General features: G+C 39.1%; 1 protein-coding gene across 7 annotated transcripts in view; it reads left to right on the top strand.

Moving 5' to 3' along the window:
• Psd3 (pleckstrin and Sec7 domain containing 3) overlaps positions 1-15776 on the top strand; it is a 447179-nt gene that overhangs the window by 374034 nt on the left and 57369 nt on the right. For all 7 annotated transcript variants that reach the window (XM_052752396.1, XM_052752397.1, XM_052752400.1 and 4 more), the window contains one exon: positions 8967-9037. In XM_052752396.1, the coding sequence (XP_052608356.1) occupies positions 8967-9037 (71 nt within the window). The remainder of the gene's footprint in view (positions 1-8966; positions 9038-15776) is intronic.

Below are 15776 nucleotides of genomic sequence, written 5' to 3'. Positions count from 1 at the left end.
TGGGATTAAAGGAGTGTGCCACCACCGCCCAGCCCAACAGTATCTTAATGGGGCAATTTATATGTTTTTTTTTTCTTAAATGACTTTTTTTCTTTTTTTATTTCTTGGTATTCTGAAACTGAGTCTTAGACTATAACTTGTGATAACTTGAACTTCTGTAGTTCCATTGGAGCTAGCCATAAACTCTTGGCAGTCCTCCTGCCTCACCTGCCAGAGTACTTGCTGGGATTATGGTCATAAACTACCATGTCCCACTGCCCTTTCCTCCTTATGCATCCTATCTACCCAATTGATAGCAAAAGCACTATACAAAGTCTCCTCCATAATATTAATATCTTCTGTGTCATATGTTGTATATCTGCCTATTTAGGACATTTTGACTTTTTAAATTGGGAATGGAGCAAACGTTATCTGAGCTGTAGATACCAAAAACCCAAAGTACTTTGTGGGGCTTCTATTCAAGTTTGAGCAGAGTGCTTGTAATCCTTGTGATAAATTTATGCAAGTATTAAGTAATCAAAGGATAATTAATCAGTAGAGTATTTGTCTCCCATGCCCAATGCTGGGGGTTGAATCCCAGGAGACAGGAGAGAGGGAGACAGAGTAAGGAGAGAGTTTGTTATGAAGGAAGCAGACACTGTGATGCAGAAGTCGGGAGAAGACAGACTCCTGGATGAACTAACACTTGAGCAGAGCCCTAACTGAAGTGAAGGTGTACGTCATGATGTTATCCTGGAAAGAAACGTTCTATCACGTGCTAGTATGAGCTTTGCTCTAACTAGATTAAAAAAAATCTCATGTTTCTACAATGAACATATCTGTTTTCCTGAATAAATAAATAAAAGGATATGCCGTTATTCTGATACTTCCCCCCACCCCCTTTTTTTAAACACCTAAATAATGTGCATACTCTGGTTCCCTTCTACATTGTTTTTCAAAGCCAGTCATTTACATTCATCCTGGACTTACAGCAGTGGTCACCCATGAAATCACCCCGAGTGAGAGCGGAGTGCTGCATATATGAGTTCAGTTTGAATGTCCTTTGCTTATTAATACCTAGATAGAAAATTCTCCATCAGTTTGTTACTTCTACTAATTCCCTGATACCTCAGTGTCAGGACAGGGCATAAGGACTAAATGGATACAAATAATGTGTTAATATGTCGTACTTTATACCCTCTCCCAGGGAAAGTAAATGTGCTAAATGTCCCTTTTCCTTTAAAAAGTGGTCACACTCCCCAAGAATTTATTCTCGCTCGCCTAGCAGATAGAGATTAATCACCAGTAGCTCCTTAATAGGGGCAGAGCCTCAAGAGGGCCTCCTTATCCATGCTAGAACTTTGACTGGGTTGATCTTGAGCTGTTATGAGTTCATGGCTGCATCAGCCATGTCACAGATGACAGCATTTTCCAGACTTCCTCCCATCCTCCTACTCTTACATTCTTTCTGCCTACACGTTGAAGATGTTCCCTCAGACTTGGCAGGGAAAGGTTTGAGGGGGAATGAGTTGGGGGATTGATAATGGTGTCCAAAATAGGCCTGGGCACTTAAAATCATTTCTTTATCCCCAGCACTTTGACTAGTTATGCATCTTTCCACTGACTGCAAAAAGAAGCTCCCTCTGACCATGCTTGAAAGCAACAACCCACATTGATAAGTAGAAACACAAAAGTTCAGAAGGAAGCTTGATGACATGACCATTGAGCAAACTAAGAAGAGTAGATTTTACCATAGGGCCTAAGACTCCCCAGTCATGGGCCTTTGGATAGCTTTACAGTAATGGCTGTAATTCCCTCCTGAATCAGGCTGCAAATCAAATCAGAAAGTTGTCAGTTACTCTAATAGTTATGTTCTGTTAATCCAGTAGGTCCATCTTGCTGGTAGTTGGTATTGTATCATGTAGAATCTAGCAGTTAGACCAGTGATGTCTTTTCTCCTCCAGGAGCATGCATAGTACCTTCTGGTACCATGAAAGCTCACTAGCAGGAAATTTCCTGATCTATTTGAGATTTATTTCTTTAGAATCTGCAACTAAAGTATATACACACATTTTTTTCGGGGTAGAATGTGTCCCAAACTTATTCATATGCCTGGAACAAACTGAACAACATTGTAAATATGAAACTAGTGACATTTTCATGTTACAAGTTTAAAACCAAAAATATTAAGTGGGCAGTATTTATAGTAAGAGAAATTGTAGGCATCAGGGTGCTAATCAACTTCAAGTGCCTTCCTCTAGTTCAGAAGGCTTTGTGAGGCTGTCGGGGGCTTTGGGCTAAGATATTCTTCTAGTCCTCTCCCTTCATGTTCTGTTCTCTGTCAATCATGTAAGCATATTCATATCATATAAAAGAAGGAAATCTTTTTCTGGGAAAGCAATAGGTATAGGTTAGGCTGCCCCAGTTTTTCCTTTAATAAAATATAAGTAACTGAGCCGGCAAGACTATCCTTACCTTACAGAAAAAGAATATAAGGGTCAAATGATTTTTTAATATGTAAATTGCCTCGTGTTTCAAAGGAAATCAATTTAGAAATATAATGTTACAATAGTAGTATTGTGTTTTTACCACCCTGTTATAAACCTGGGAATGACTAATACTATCATTTGCTTAATACTGTGTGACTCATCTCCCCCTGTAGCTTCTGTTATGCTCAGCTTGGACTCAGTTGCTTCCAGCGCTAATTGGAGAGTACTGGAGCTCTGCTCTGCTAATAAAGATGGAATATTATGGTAGTCCTTATGCTTGAGGATGCTTTGTTAGGGATAAGTATGCACTGATTACCTGTAACTCCCTTTATGGATTCCTGAATCTGTCATCTATGGCTTATCTAAATCTTTGCAAACCAATTGCACAAAACAAATTCTGCACACCTGAACTGTCACCTGCCAGATAGGTACCTGGAGGATTTTGCTGACATTTAAGACAGAATCACTGGGGAAATAAAGTAATTTTTAAAGATTTCTCCATGAACCTAATGAAATTGGAAGAGTCTTGCATTGGAACTGTCCCAGCTCCATATTTCTGCTGCCGGTTGGCCTGGCAGAGCCTACATTGTTAACCTTCAGACAACGTGAACAGACTCTTCCTCTTTAATGTTGGTATGGCTTACTGACCTCTACCCTCAAAGGAAAAAGAGGTTTGTCATTTTACACAGACAAATAGCATGTTTTCAAGACAGCAGATGAGAAATGCTGGTGTTTTAAATGAGGAAATAGGTAATGTGAATATTTTATTTTTGCCTACTGTGCCTTTCTGATTTAAAGCTGAAAAAGCAGATGATTAGGGAATTCAGTGAGGAATGGTTGAAAATGGTACAAGATTGTGTAGTCTTTGCACTGTTTAGGGATGTGGTGTGCCTTCTCTACAAAAGTGCACAGTCCAGATACACATTTCCCTTTGTTATGAAGACCCTTGCACTTCTTAGGGGTGCAGTGTGCCTGCCCTCCAGAAGTGCATAGTCCAGATACACATTTCACCTTTTTATGAAGGCTCTTGCATTGCTTAGAGATGTGGTGTACCTTCTCTAGAAAAGTGCACAGTCCCAAATACACATTTCACCTTTTTATGAAAGCTCTTGCATTGCTTAGGAATGTGGTGTACCTTCTCTACAAAAGTGTGCAGTCCAGATACACATTTCACCTTTTTATGAAGGCTCTTGCATTGCTTAGGATGTGGGTGTACCTTCTCTACAGACATGCACAGTCCAGATACACATTTCACCTTTTTATGAAGGCTCTTGAATTGCTTAGGGATGTGGTGTGCCTTCTCTACAGAAGTGCACAGCCCCAGATACACATTTCACCTTTTTATGAAGGCTCTTGCATTGCTTAGGGATGTGGTGTACCTTCTCTACAGAAGTGCACAGCTCCGGATACGCATTTCCCTTTGCTATGGAGACTCGTAGTAAACTGAAGGTAGAACGTTATTCACAGCATGTTATAGTTCCACATGAGGTCCTTCAGTGTGGAATGTAACAATTGGTTTGTGATATTGAAGAGCCAGTGATAAGTGTCACTATGGACCGTCTCTAGAGCCACTGCTAGCTTTTAGTTTGCAGAAAAATATATATGTGTATGAAAGTTATAGAAGAATAATCACAGAATCTTGTTGGTCTTTTTCAATTTTATTTTAACCCGCAGAGAGGGCAAGAAACAATGTCCCTGCCAGGACTGATAGTCAAGGGGTATGTACTGATGCAATTATATAGCCCATTATATAAATATCTCTGAGATTATTTGAGGCAGTGTTTTTCCTGAGAGTCCACTCTTGCTGAATCAGCTTGTAAATAATCTAATTACCCTTCTGTCTCCTAGCAATCCAAGACACTTTGCCCTAGATCCAGTTTAACCTGCCTTGGCCTGAGCACATAGCTGAGTGAAAGTGCCCAGTGATGGGAGAAAAACACATGCTCTGAGTTCTATGTGGATCTCAGATTTAACGCCAGCAAAAGTGGGTTGCAGTCAAGGCTCCCTTATAGAGTTCATGTTTTAGCATATGCATGTGGAATATGTGAATGGTTGCTACACGGTATGTTCACAGTAAACATTAGCTGCTGCCCTTATTACTATCACCACAATGTTTGTACTATTGATGTTTGTGTTATTATTCTCTAGAAATGTTGGAGAGAGCAGACACAAGGATATGGCTCTATTCTAAGACTGTAGCTTTGATCAGGGATGTATTTGAAGGCCCCACATTTCAAAGAGACTAAAGATCGAACGTAAATCCCCTCCCCTCCAGTCTCGCTACCTCCTTCCCAGCTCCTCCTTCCTCCAATGTCCATAACATGTTTATTGATCTGACTTGTCCATTGAAATAGCTTTGGAATCTTCAAGTGAACAACCTACCAGACAGCTTTCTTAACTTTTCCGAACTGCACTAATAATTATAGTTATAGAGATGTTGGTATGGGTTAAAGATCATTACTTACCTGAAAGGTTGCTGTAGATCACTTAGAACAGTTATATTCAAGGCTAGCCTCGCAGCCATAGCAGGACTTGGGTAGTCTCTTCCCCTTTCTTCCTCCCTTTCTTTATTTTAATATACTTCAGACCTCTGTGCTCTGGCCCTTTTCTCCTGCCTGTACTACTGTAAATGCCTCCCGGCTGATTGCCTTGTTCTACTTTCTCTTTCCCTGTCCTTACCCTCATACATTCTATATTCTGCTCGAACTAAATTCTTCCTAGGTTACAAAGTTCATGGACACATGTCTTTTAAAAGAAAGAACTATAAACTCTATTTTTCACTATATGTTGACCTACAGATTGTGAACTTTCTCATTATAAAACTTCTGAAAGTGATAGAGAAAATATTTTTAAACACCCTTTAAATAAAAATGGATGGCTCTGTAACAATCAAAGGGAAATCCAGTGAGGTTCAGAGTAACAGTGAGTCCAGGTCCCGAGACATGAGCTCACCAGCCTCACCTAAGCCTCCAGTCAGTATTGGATTAGAGATGGAGGAGGAGTGGTTGGAATACTGGAGTTAGATCCACATAGCAGGTAGCAACAAAGGACAATGACATGGAGAATATGACGGAGCAGCTGAGAAACCCTTGGAAGGAAGGTCAAGCAAGGTGACATGTGTCTATATCCCCAGCTCTGGGATGGTAGAGGTAGGTGGATCCCTGGAGGTCACTGGCCAAACAATCTAACCAATCCAAGAGCCATGATTTCAGTGAGAGGCCTTGTCACAAAAAGGGAGGGAGAGAGAGAGGAAGAGAGTCACTATCAACCTGTTACCTCCATGTGCGTATGCATATTGACATATATGTACATGCTGGACACACACAGGGTCAGGAGTAATAAATTATGGAAAGTGAAAGAAGCCTTTGAGGGCCTGGGGATGTAGCTCAGGGGCAGTGTGGGGCCTATCCGGCACCAAGACCCTGTGTTCTAATTCCCAGAATTGACAACCAGAAACAAAAGCAAAAATTCAAAGAACAACAAAATGCTTGTTAGAAGTGAGAAGTCAGAACGGGTGTTAGGCATTAGATGGTCGAGGTATTAGCAATAGCCAAGGGACACAATAAGATTTAAAGACACAATGGCTAAGGGTTTCTCAAAATGATGTACTAAAGAGTTAAACTAAAAGAAACTCATAATCAAACATAATTTTGAGGTTGCTAGTAGATATGGCTACAATTTTAAGAAAAATATCACGTTTACAAACAAAAGTAAAGGTTAGCTGCTAACATGCCCTTACTAAAGGAATTACTAAGTCCAGATTTCAAAGACTACTTGAAGATGCCCTAGAAAGATGTAATGAATGAAGGAAAAAGCAGATATGGAGGTACATCTGAATAGACAGTAGCAAATGGCAAAATAATGTCTATTTTGGTAGTATTTTAAGCTAAACTAATAAATGCTACTGTTACATAGGTTGGAGGCAGATGCCTGGAATTAGTCCTTGCAAGGCTCTCATATTTACAGGCAATAATTAAACTGAACTACCCTTGATGGACTTGGAAGTATAAGAGCTAAAAACTGCTATGTAAGCATGATCTTGGCGTTAAATTGTATCTGTTTGTTGCTTTGTAAAACACTCTCTCACCCTAGATAGCAGGATGTTTATTCAAATATTTCTATATTTGACACCCTGCTTTCACTCAAATGTTGGGGTTCCTATAGATTCACGGTCTTTCCCCTCATCGCTCCCATTGTATATTTTACATAACTGTAGTTGACAGTACTTCGCCCAGCTAGCTGTATGTACTCGATAGCACATGAACTTCAGTCTCCAGGGATCCCACAGTTGTTGTTCTGAGGAGCAGTGCTCTTCATTCCTGGTGTCAAGTGGAGCCTCACTTCATGCAGTCTCAATAGCAACTCTATGGAGATGGTAGAGGGTGGAAATCAGAGGGCCTCCCAGCCTACTCCCGTGCACAGTGGTCCTCCTTTTCCCAATTCACTTATTCACACCCACAGTCCCCTGAGAAAATGGAGGGGGTAATAGCTCCTTACTCTTAGCATTGTGGTGAGAAGCCTTACTGCAAACTGGCTGTGGTCCCATGAACACTTGCTTGTTAGGAGGATTGCAAATTGCTTTATTTAAGTCTTAAACAGCTCGATTATCATTGACCAGACCACGTCAATTACAACTATAAAAGACTATAATTATAACCATAAAAGGCCAGATTAAGTCTTCCACTTCTGTGGAACATGAAAAGTAGCTAGTGCCATTAAGATGATTGGCACTGGTCCTCAGGGGCGGGGTTCAGGTTGATTTGTCACATGAGCTGCTCCTCAGAGTCTGTTTACGATAGATGCACTATGGTGATGCTAAAGAACCTTTACTTGGCTTCTTAGCCATAGTGTTACTTTATGGTAGAAAAGTGGATTTGTGGATCTTTGCATTGAAGTTATCTCACGATCTCAAACATTAGTCTTAGAGCCCCAGGGAGAGCTTTTCAACACTAGGACCTATATAAACATCTCATAGGAAACAGGCTTTTCTCTGCTTCTCACCAGTGGTTAGCCAGGGCTTTCCTTATCCAAAGTTATGCAAATTACCCACACAGTTTAATGAATGGGCTGAAGTCCTCAGGGATTGTGTGAATTTTCAGGGAGGTGTCATTTTTGAGATAGCGTGAACTCTAGACTGGGCCATGCTACTTCAGAGTCCACTTCGCATCAGGTAACACAGCCCATGGTCACGCCTATGTGCATGAGTCTCGTATGGGCAGGATCAGAATTTATCATCTGCTAAAGTGCCATGACTTACCTACTAAATTCTCCTTCATGTTAGTCTCTTTTTTTTAACCAAAGGAAATTGTAATGTGCCCTTTTTCAAAAAAATTTTTTTCAGCACATACCTTCAAACTTCACCGAGTAGAAACAGAAGGATGGTATTTTCTATTTCCCCTGAAACCTGCAGAGCGGATGTCTTTCTTGCCAGGTGGCTATCTCAGTGTGCTGCTGGCAGGAGCACTGGGGCTCTATAGGTGGAGAGTTGCCTAGATCCCAAGCCAAGAGTCCTGAGAACTCAGCTGAAAAAGATTTGTATATGAATATGTCCTAAATTAATCAGGTGCCCAAGATAAAGAAAGCCAAATGTATGCGAAAGGGATATGTGTAAATGCACCTCAAAAAATGTGTTTGAGCTAACATGTTCAGGAGAACAACATTCAGGTGATAACATTTTCTAGTCACATATTCCAGTTTTATTGGAATAAATAAACTTTTGTCTGATCTGTGGTTTTGCTTGAGTGATTTGTTGAGTTAATAGAATGTGTTAAGTGAATAGAGAAAAATCCGCTTTGTATTCTAGAATAATAAAAGGAATATAAAGACTTATGAATGAGCCGATTTTAGGAATCTTTTGAGATAGTGTCTAAATCTGCTTATACTATACAAGGATCTGTGATCTAAAGATTAAGACTGCCTGGTCTCAGATCATTCTGAGTCTAGGGAAAGAGACATTTAGGTGGGAACACAGGACAATCGCACTGTGGTAATACCAGCATCAGAGTTCTACAGTGTGCACAGAAGTGATCACAGAGCTGTGCTTTGGTGGGAGACTTGGGAGAGAAATGCCAGGGGAGGGGTCCTTTCGTAATCACGGGTCTCTAATCTGCTTAGTTTAGGTTTTTGTTTTTGTTTCTGTCTTTCTGGGAGTCACCTCTCCTGAAGGACAGCAGGTAGAGCTATGCTACCAGAGCTCTGTTTCCAGCCCCTCTTCCTTCCGATTGTATGACTATGAGCAAGACGACTCTTTCTCTGCTCACTTTTAGAAAGAGGAAAGTCCTAATGCCTGCTTGGCAGGATTACTGGGAGGATGAAGTACAACAATACATGAAAGTGTTTTAGAACAAATAGGTTTAAAGGAATTTTTAGTTTTCATTCTGTTGATAGCTAACAAACCAGGAATATTAAAAAAAAAAACAGTCATCATGTTGAAGTTTTAAACTGTTCTTCTAAAATGCTGATTTTTGTCAACTAAACTTTTACATTTCCCCTCCTTAGCTCCAAGAGGAAAGCGGGGATGGAAAACCTTCTATGCTGTCCTGAAGGGAACAGTTCTTTACTTACAAAAGGTAAAGTACGGTGGGTAAAACCAAAATGTACTGCTGTGAGGACACTGTGTCAAAAAACATAGGTGCACACATGTCTTCCTGCAGTGACGGTTTATTGAAGTCCATGAGCTATGTCAATTACTTTGCCTGTAACTCACCAGATAACCCTGACTTTACTTGATAAGGGCCCTTGGCCATCAGAAGTTCTTCTCTTCTCATCTTAATTACAACTAACTCCCAGAGCACACAGTGGTATATAGAAATGGCTTTAAGAGACTTAAGGAGACTACTAAAGGCAAAGGCAGAGAACAGATGTACACTCAGAGTCACATGGTGCAGAGTCATGTGGTGATGTATTACTGGTCCAGTACCTGTGGAAATTGTTAGAGGTGGTTCACAGCAGAGCTTATTCAAGCCCAGGTATAGAACCTTGCCAAGTTGAAGTCCCTGGAACAGGCAGGCGTTAGGAGCTTATCTCTTATATCCTATAATGCATGCACTGAATAATATGTCCACTCAGTAGATGATGGTGATGACGGGGTTATAATGGTCTAGTGTGTTCGGCAGGTTCACTAGACTAGGTTTTCTGATAGGATTTTGATATGCACATGGGTTCCTGATCTACTTCAATAAATTCATAGGTGGTAACTATTTTCTTTGCATGAACAAGTTATTAGTCTGTCTTGTGGTTTGTGCTGGGCAAGTAGTGGTTTTTAATCACACAAACAAGATGTAGAGTCATTCCTCGTTAGAATTTTCATGCCAAATACAGGTGACCGACTTCTACTGTGTAATATGAAGTCACTTGGACTAGGCTTAGCATGCAAGTTCATGTTCCATTTAGTATGGAATCTCTTAAAGCTTGTCAACCACTTAGAACACGGGATAGCCTGATCATACCCAACCGAGCTATATGAAACACTGACTTACACATGTATCCTTTTATGATAAGGTATACAAAAAAGCCACATCAAACACCCATAGGACTGTTAAATTGATGCTTAGAATCTCTCTGTCTCTCTGTGTCTATGTCTGTGTCTGTGTCTGTGTCTGTCTGTCTGTCTGTCTCTCTTTCTCTCTCTCTCTCTCTCTCTCTCTCTCTCTCTCTCTCTCTCTCTCTCTCTCTCTCTCTGTGTGTGTGTGTGTGTGTGTGTGTGTGTGTGTGTGTGTGTGTGTTGGTAAAAACTAAAGTTTTATGGATATGGATATACACATGATCAGGAAAGTGGATAGAAATAGATAGGCTCTGTTCTAATTGTTCCATAGGCAATATAGCAAGCTAGACCTTAGATACAGACCAGTGAATAAGGCCTAATTCCATAGATACTTATGATATAAATTGATTATCCTTTAGTGTATTATTTAACTACCTTACTTTCACTCACACCTGTACATACACACACGTTTTTATGTCCTGAAACTTTTTCACTTGAGAATTCAGATGTACTCCAAGTTTTCTGGGTACATTTTCTGTCAGATTCCTTTCTTCCAGTTCTAGACCTACAGATCTGTTTATGGTTTAGTTTATGCTTCCTATCTCCATGAAGGGTAGTCTCCAGCGCTTCTAGCTCCTAACTCTGTGTGAATGGAGACAGGAAGGTTAAGCGATAACTATATACTTAACTGGAAGCTGTTCACCACTTATTAAACGCCAACAGGGTTTTACACACACTATGTTATGAAGAGGCGGAGATGAATTAGGACTGAGAAGAAAGACACTATCAGGATTATATGATGATTTTAGAGAGAGGGACATAAAAAGAAATGAATAAGATGGTATATACCCTATGAAATTTTAAAAATATTTTTAAACATTTATATTTTAAGGATGTGTATATATGTGTTTGTATGTACATTGTGTGCAGTTGAGGGTGTCAAATACCCCGGAGCTAGTTACAGATAGTTGTGAACCACCTGATGAGGGTGTTGGGAACTGAACTTCTGTCCTCTAGAAGAGCAGTACAAGTTCTTACTGCTGGGCCATCTTCTGGCACCCTCTTAAATGTTAACACACAAAAGACATTCCTGGCAACATGGCAAGTCCAAAGGTTTTAGGGAAGTATGCGAAGAAATGAATAGGAAGATTTTATAGATATATATATATGAATATATAAATATGTATGCATGTATATATTCTTTATATTTATAAAACATTTATAATAGTGCCATTGAGTACCTTTTAAATGCCTATTGATCATTTGTATATCTTTAGAGAAATTCTATTCAAGAACTTTGTTCTTCAAATAGTATTTTGCTTATTCTTTCATTTCTGTTTTGTTTGTTTTGCAAGTGAGTCATAGATGTCTCTTGTTATTTAGAGTATTAAGCACCAGGTAGTTCGCCCATTTCCCAAGATTACCGTTATTCAATGTTTAGTTGTTCAGTGTAATGTAGTCCTCCTTGTTTGAGCTTGTGGTGGCCTATCTAAAAATCATCACCAAGATTTTCCTGTTTGTTTGTTTTCCTGAGACTTTTGTGGCTTAGGGTCTTAAATTTAGTATTTAATCCCTCTCGTTAATGTTTTCGTTGACTCTAAGATGTAAATGGATGGACAGATTTCCCAGCACTGTTCTATTCCCCCGGGTGTATTACTGGCCCCTGTGAAAGTTTTGGTCCTGTCTCGATGGGACTTCCCCAGGCTCACCCTTCTGCAGACGATGCTGTGCTGGAGCTCTGGGACAGGTTTTTAGTTCAATGCCATGATTCCTCCCTCGTTCACTCTTTCTCTAGATTGTCTTGGATGCTTGAGGTCTCTGTCAATATAGAATTTATTTTTAATTTCTGTAAAATATGTCAATAAGGTATTGACTCCACTGAATCTAAGGGTTCCTTTGAATAATACAGATGTTTTAAAAACATTAAATCTTCAGTCCTGAGCATGACCGGTCTTTCTATCTTTTCTTTTCTTTGTCATTTCATTCAGCACTGCTTTACAGTTTCTAGTTTATGAATCTTCTGTTATGATTGCTTATTCCTAATGTTTTTATGTTTATTGACACTTTTCTAAATGGGATTATAAATTCCTCTTCAAGTTGATTCCTGTTAGTGTGTAGAAATGCAACTGATTTTGTGTGTTCGTTTATATTATGCAACATTGCTGATTTTATCAGTTCTAGTGGGTTTTTGGTGGATTATAGATTATTTTACATAATCAGCATTTCAAACTGTGCCTAGTTTTTAAATAATTTCATCATGATATTGATAAAGTATATTGAATTTTGTTAAGTACGTTTCAAGGATTTGTTAAGGCATATAAATATAAATGTGAATCTCAGTATGAGATTTTTTTATACTTTGGTTGATTTTCTTATGCTAAATTATGCTCTATCCTTATGGATAAATACTTCTAGTTTGGATCTTTGATTGTTTTAATGTACCATTGAATTCAGCCTGCTATGGTTATGGGTAGGATTTTGCATCTATGTTCATCAGGAGTATTGGCTGGTAATTTTCTTTTGTATGCATATATTTGGTATCACAGTGATGCTGGCCCCTAAGATAAGTTTGGATATGTTCCCTCTTCCGTGCTTTGGAAATGTCTAAAAAATATTGGCATTAATTCTTCAACTGTTTGGTGAGATTAATTCACTGCTGGGGCCATCTGGTACCAGGCTCGTCTTTGTTGCAAGGTTTTTTGGTTTTTGTTATTTTGGGTTTTTTTTGTTTTTGTTTTTTGTTTTTTACATTATCAAGTTTATATTCTTACTAGTTATAGGTATCTTAATCTGTTCTGTTTTTCCATGATTAAACCTTGATGATTGTATGTTTCTAGTGATTTGTCCAATTCTTTTAGATTGTCCAATATGTTGCTACATAATTGATCATAATACTACTTTCTTAGAAACTTCTTCATTTCAGCATCATCAAGTACAGTTATTCACCTCTGATTTTACTTATTTGAGTGCTTTCTTTATTATTTTAACTAAATATTGACCAATTTTGTTTGGGAAAAGATACTTCTTAGAGTCCACTATTTCTTTCCATTTTTTTTTCTACTCCATATCTTCTCGAAATTTAGTTCATTCCTTCCTTTGATTGTTTAGGTATAAAATTAAGAAATTTAATGTTGCCTGCCTTTGTATTGTAGATGTTCATTGCCAAAAACTCATACTCAAGCTACTTTTAATGCATCTCCTAACTTTTGATTTTATAAGTTGTGTCTATTTTCATTTGTCTCAAGATAATTTCATTTTTTCTTTTAATTTCTTCAACACATTGGTTCAAATAGTATGGAAGAGAATGTCCACTTTCTACATATTTTCCTCTGCTATTTTTATAGCATTATAGTGGTAAAATGAGAGTGAAATTATTTTGGTTGTCTTAAGTCTATGACGATTGTTAACGTTAATGTGTGATCTGTGGTGGAGAGGAGATGTGCACATAAGAAGAATGTTGTATCTGATGTTCTGGACATGTCTAAATATTTCACCCATAGTGTGTTATTAGTCCTCCATGACTTTCTTGGTTTTCTACCTGCCCTTCTCTCTCTCACTGAAGTAGAACTTGGACATCTATTGTTTGCTGTTTTTTCCTTCACTTCTGTCAATATTTGATCCATAAGTTTGGGAGAGAGAGGGAGGGGACAGGGAGATAACGATTTATTTTCCTAGGGATTGACTTTATTCCCAGTACATTATGGTTCCACATTATGTCTCATTTGGCAGTTTTTATTTGAAGCTGGTCTTGTCTGGTCTAAGTGGGGCCACTTCTTTTCTGGCTACTGATTACATGGATTATCTTTTCCATGATTTCACCTTAAGGCTGCCTGCTTCTAAATCCAAAGGAAGATGCTTACCGATGGCATTTAGTTGATCCTTTTTGTTTGTTTTGTTTGTTAAGTCCAGTTAGTCATTTCTCTTTCTTTTAGTCGAGTAGCATAATTTGTTGATTCTTGCTGGAATAGTACCACAGGTATTATAAAAATACCCTTCGTTTTTTAAGGATGTCTTTGCCAAATACAGTTCTTTTATGGCGGTTTTTTGTTTGTTTTCTTTTTTCTCTTTTTTTATGCTCTCAGCATACACAATCTCACAGCCTCTCTGAATTGTTTCTGCTGAGAAGTTACTGCTTGTCTTATGGACATTCTGTGGTATATGACAAGTCATTTTTCTCTACCGTATTTTCTTTGACTTTCCATAACATGGTTGAGTCGTGGTGTGATTTCTCTGCATCCATCACTATATCTCTCCATTTCCTTCCCCATATTTGAGAAGTTTCTATCATCATTTCTTTGAAGAATCTCCCTGTTCCATTTTTTTTCTTTTCCTTCTTACACTTCCATAATGCATATATTGGTGTCCCCATAGTCACTTAAGCTTTCCTAATGATTTTCACTGTTCTCTTTTTAATCCTCCTGAATTGAACAATTCAAATGTTGTTTTTTGTTTCTGTTTTTTTTTTTTTTCCCTGCCTTACCAAGTCCATTGTTGAGCCCCTCAGCTAAATACTGCATTTTAGGTATTGTATTCTTTGGTTTAAAATTTCATTTTCTATTCTTTTAGATATTTCTGTTTCTTTTTCCAAAATCATTTTATTATCCATCATTTTCATGAGCATATTGAACCTCTTTATGGTGATTATTTTGCATTTTATTTTATGCAATTCGTATACTGTATACTTTCTTTCCTTACAGTTGGTTTCTAGAGATTTATTTTCTTCTGTAAACCAAGCTCCTTGTTTCATTGTGTCTCTTCCAGGTTCCATTTATAATCTTTCCAACTGAGGAAACATCCACCTCTGATAGTTAAGGAAGTGCTTGACACGGAAAACTCACCGCTCGAGGCCTGGTTAGAGAGTCTCTTTAAGAACATGTTATTTCTCTGTAGCTGTGTGTGCAGTTTCTCAGTTATCCAGGAGTACTAGTTTCCTTCCCAGAAACCTATTGTCCTCTCCTTCCACCCTCTGATATCTGTCTTCATTACTCCCGGTTAACTGGCTGCACAGCTGCAAGCCACCCAGCTTTTCCTTATTCTGAACAGCCACTGCGCATTCAATGTATGCCGGTTCACCAGGCAGACACCGTTTTCTCTGGCCGTCCTCAGGAGAGCCAGACCACTGGAAGCATATTCTTTTCCTCCACTTCTCTCCCAAGAGAGAAATTTGAGCTGTAAAGTTCTCCCTGCACAGAGATGTTCTGTGCACCAAACTCTTACCTTTCTTCTTTGCTCTCTGCAGCCCCCAGGCTTCCAAGCTGTCAATTCACTAATGCTGTGAGTGAGCCAAGGCAAAGGTTGAGTCCCCCAGATAGTCCTTGGAAAATTTAGAATACTGGCCACATGCTCTCCTCCCTCCCTCGTGCGAGAGAGAAACTTTAATTGTTGAGTGCATTTCTCCTGATTGTATCAAGCTGTGCTGGCTACAGCAAGCCACCCACCACTTTCTTTTGTTCTAAGCAGTCCCCAGGCATCCAAAGCATGCCAGTTCCATCCTGCTTATCGGGAGCCAAGAGACACTCATTACTTGATTAGTCTTGTAAAAAGCTAGAACAGGAATGTATGCTCTACACTTTGATTTCGAGAGAGAGAGAGAGAGAGAGAGAGAGAGAGAGAGAGAGAGAGAGAGAGAGAGAGAGAGAGAGAGAGAGAGAGAGAGAGGAGAGAGAGAGAGAGAGAGAGAGAGAGAGAGACTTCCTGGGCCAGAATAATCCCTTCTGCATCTGCTTGAGGGAGGGGCTGGTGTGGGCAAAGTCCACATTCTTCTTCCCTGTCACAGTGTGGATTTCTCAGTTCTCTGCTTTCCTGAGAGTATTGCATGCTTGTAG

Source organism: Peromyscus californicus, unplaced genomic scaffold (assembly GCF_007827085.1).
Source record: "Peromyscus californicus insignis strain IS unplaced genomic scaffold, ASM782708v3 Scaffold_23__1_contigs__length_62951481, whole genome shotgun sequence".
Classification (NCBI taxonomy): domain Eukaryota; kingdom Metazoa; phylum Chordata; class Mammalia; order Rodentia; family Cricetidae; genus Peromyscus; species Peromyscus californicus.
Note: the sequence above shows the minus strand (reverse complement) of the source record. Positions and strands in the feature narration are given on the sequence as shown.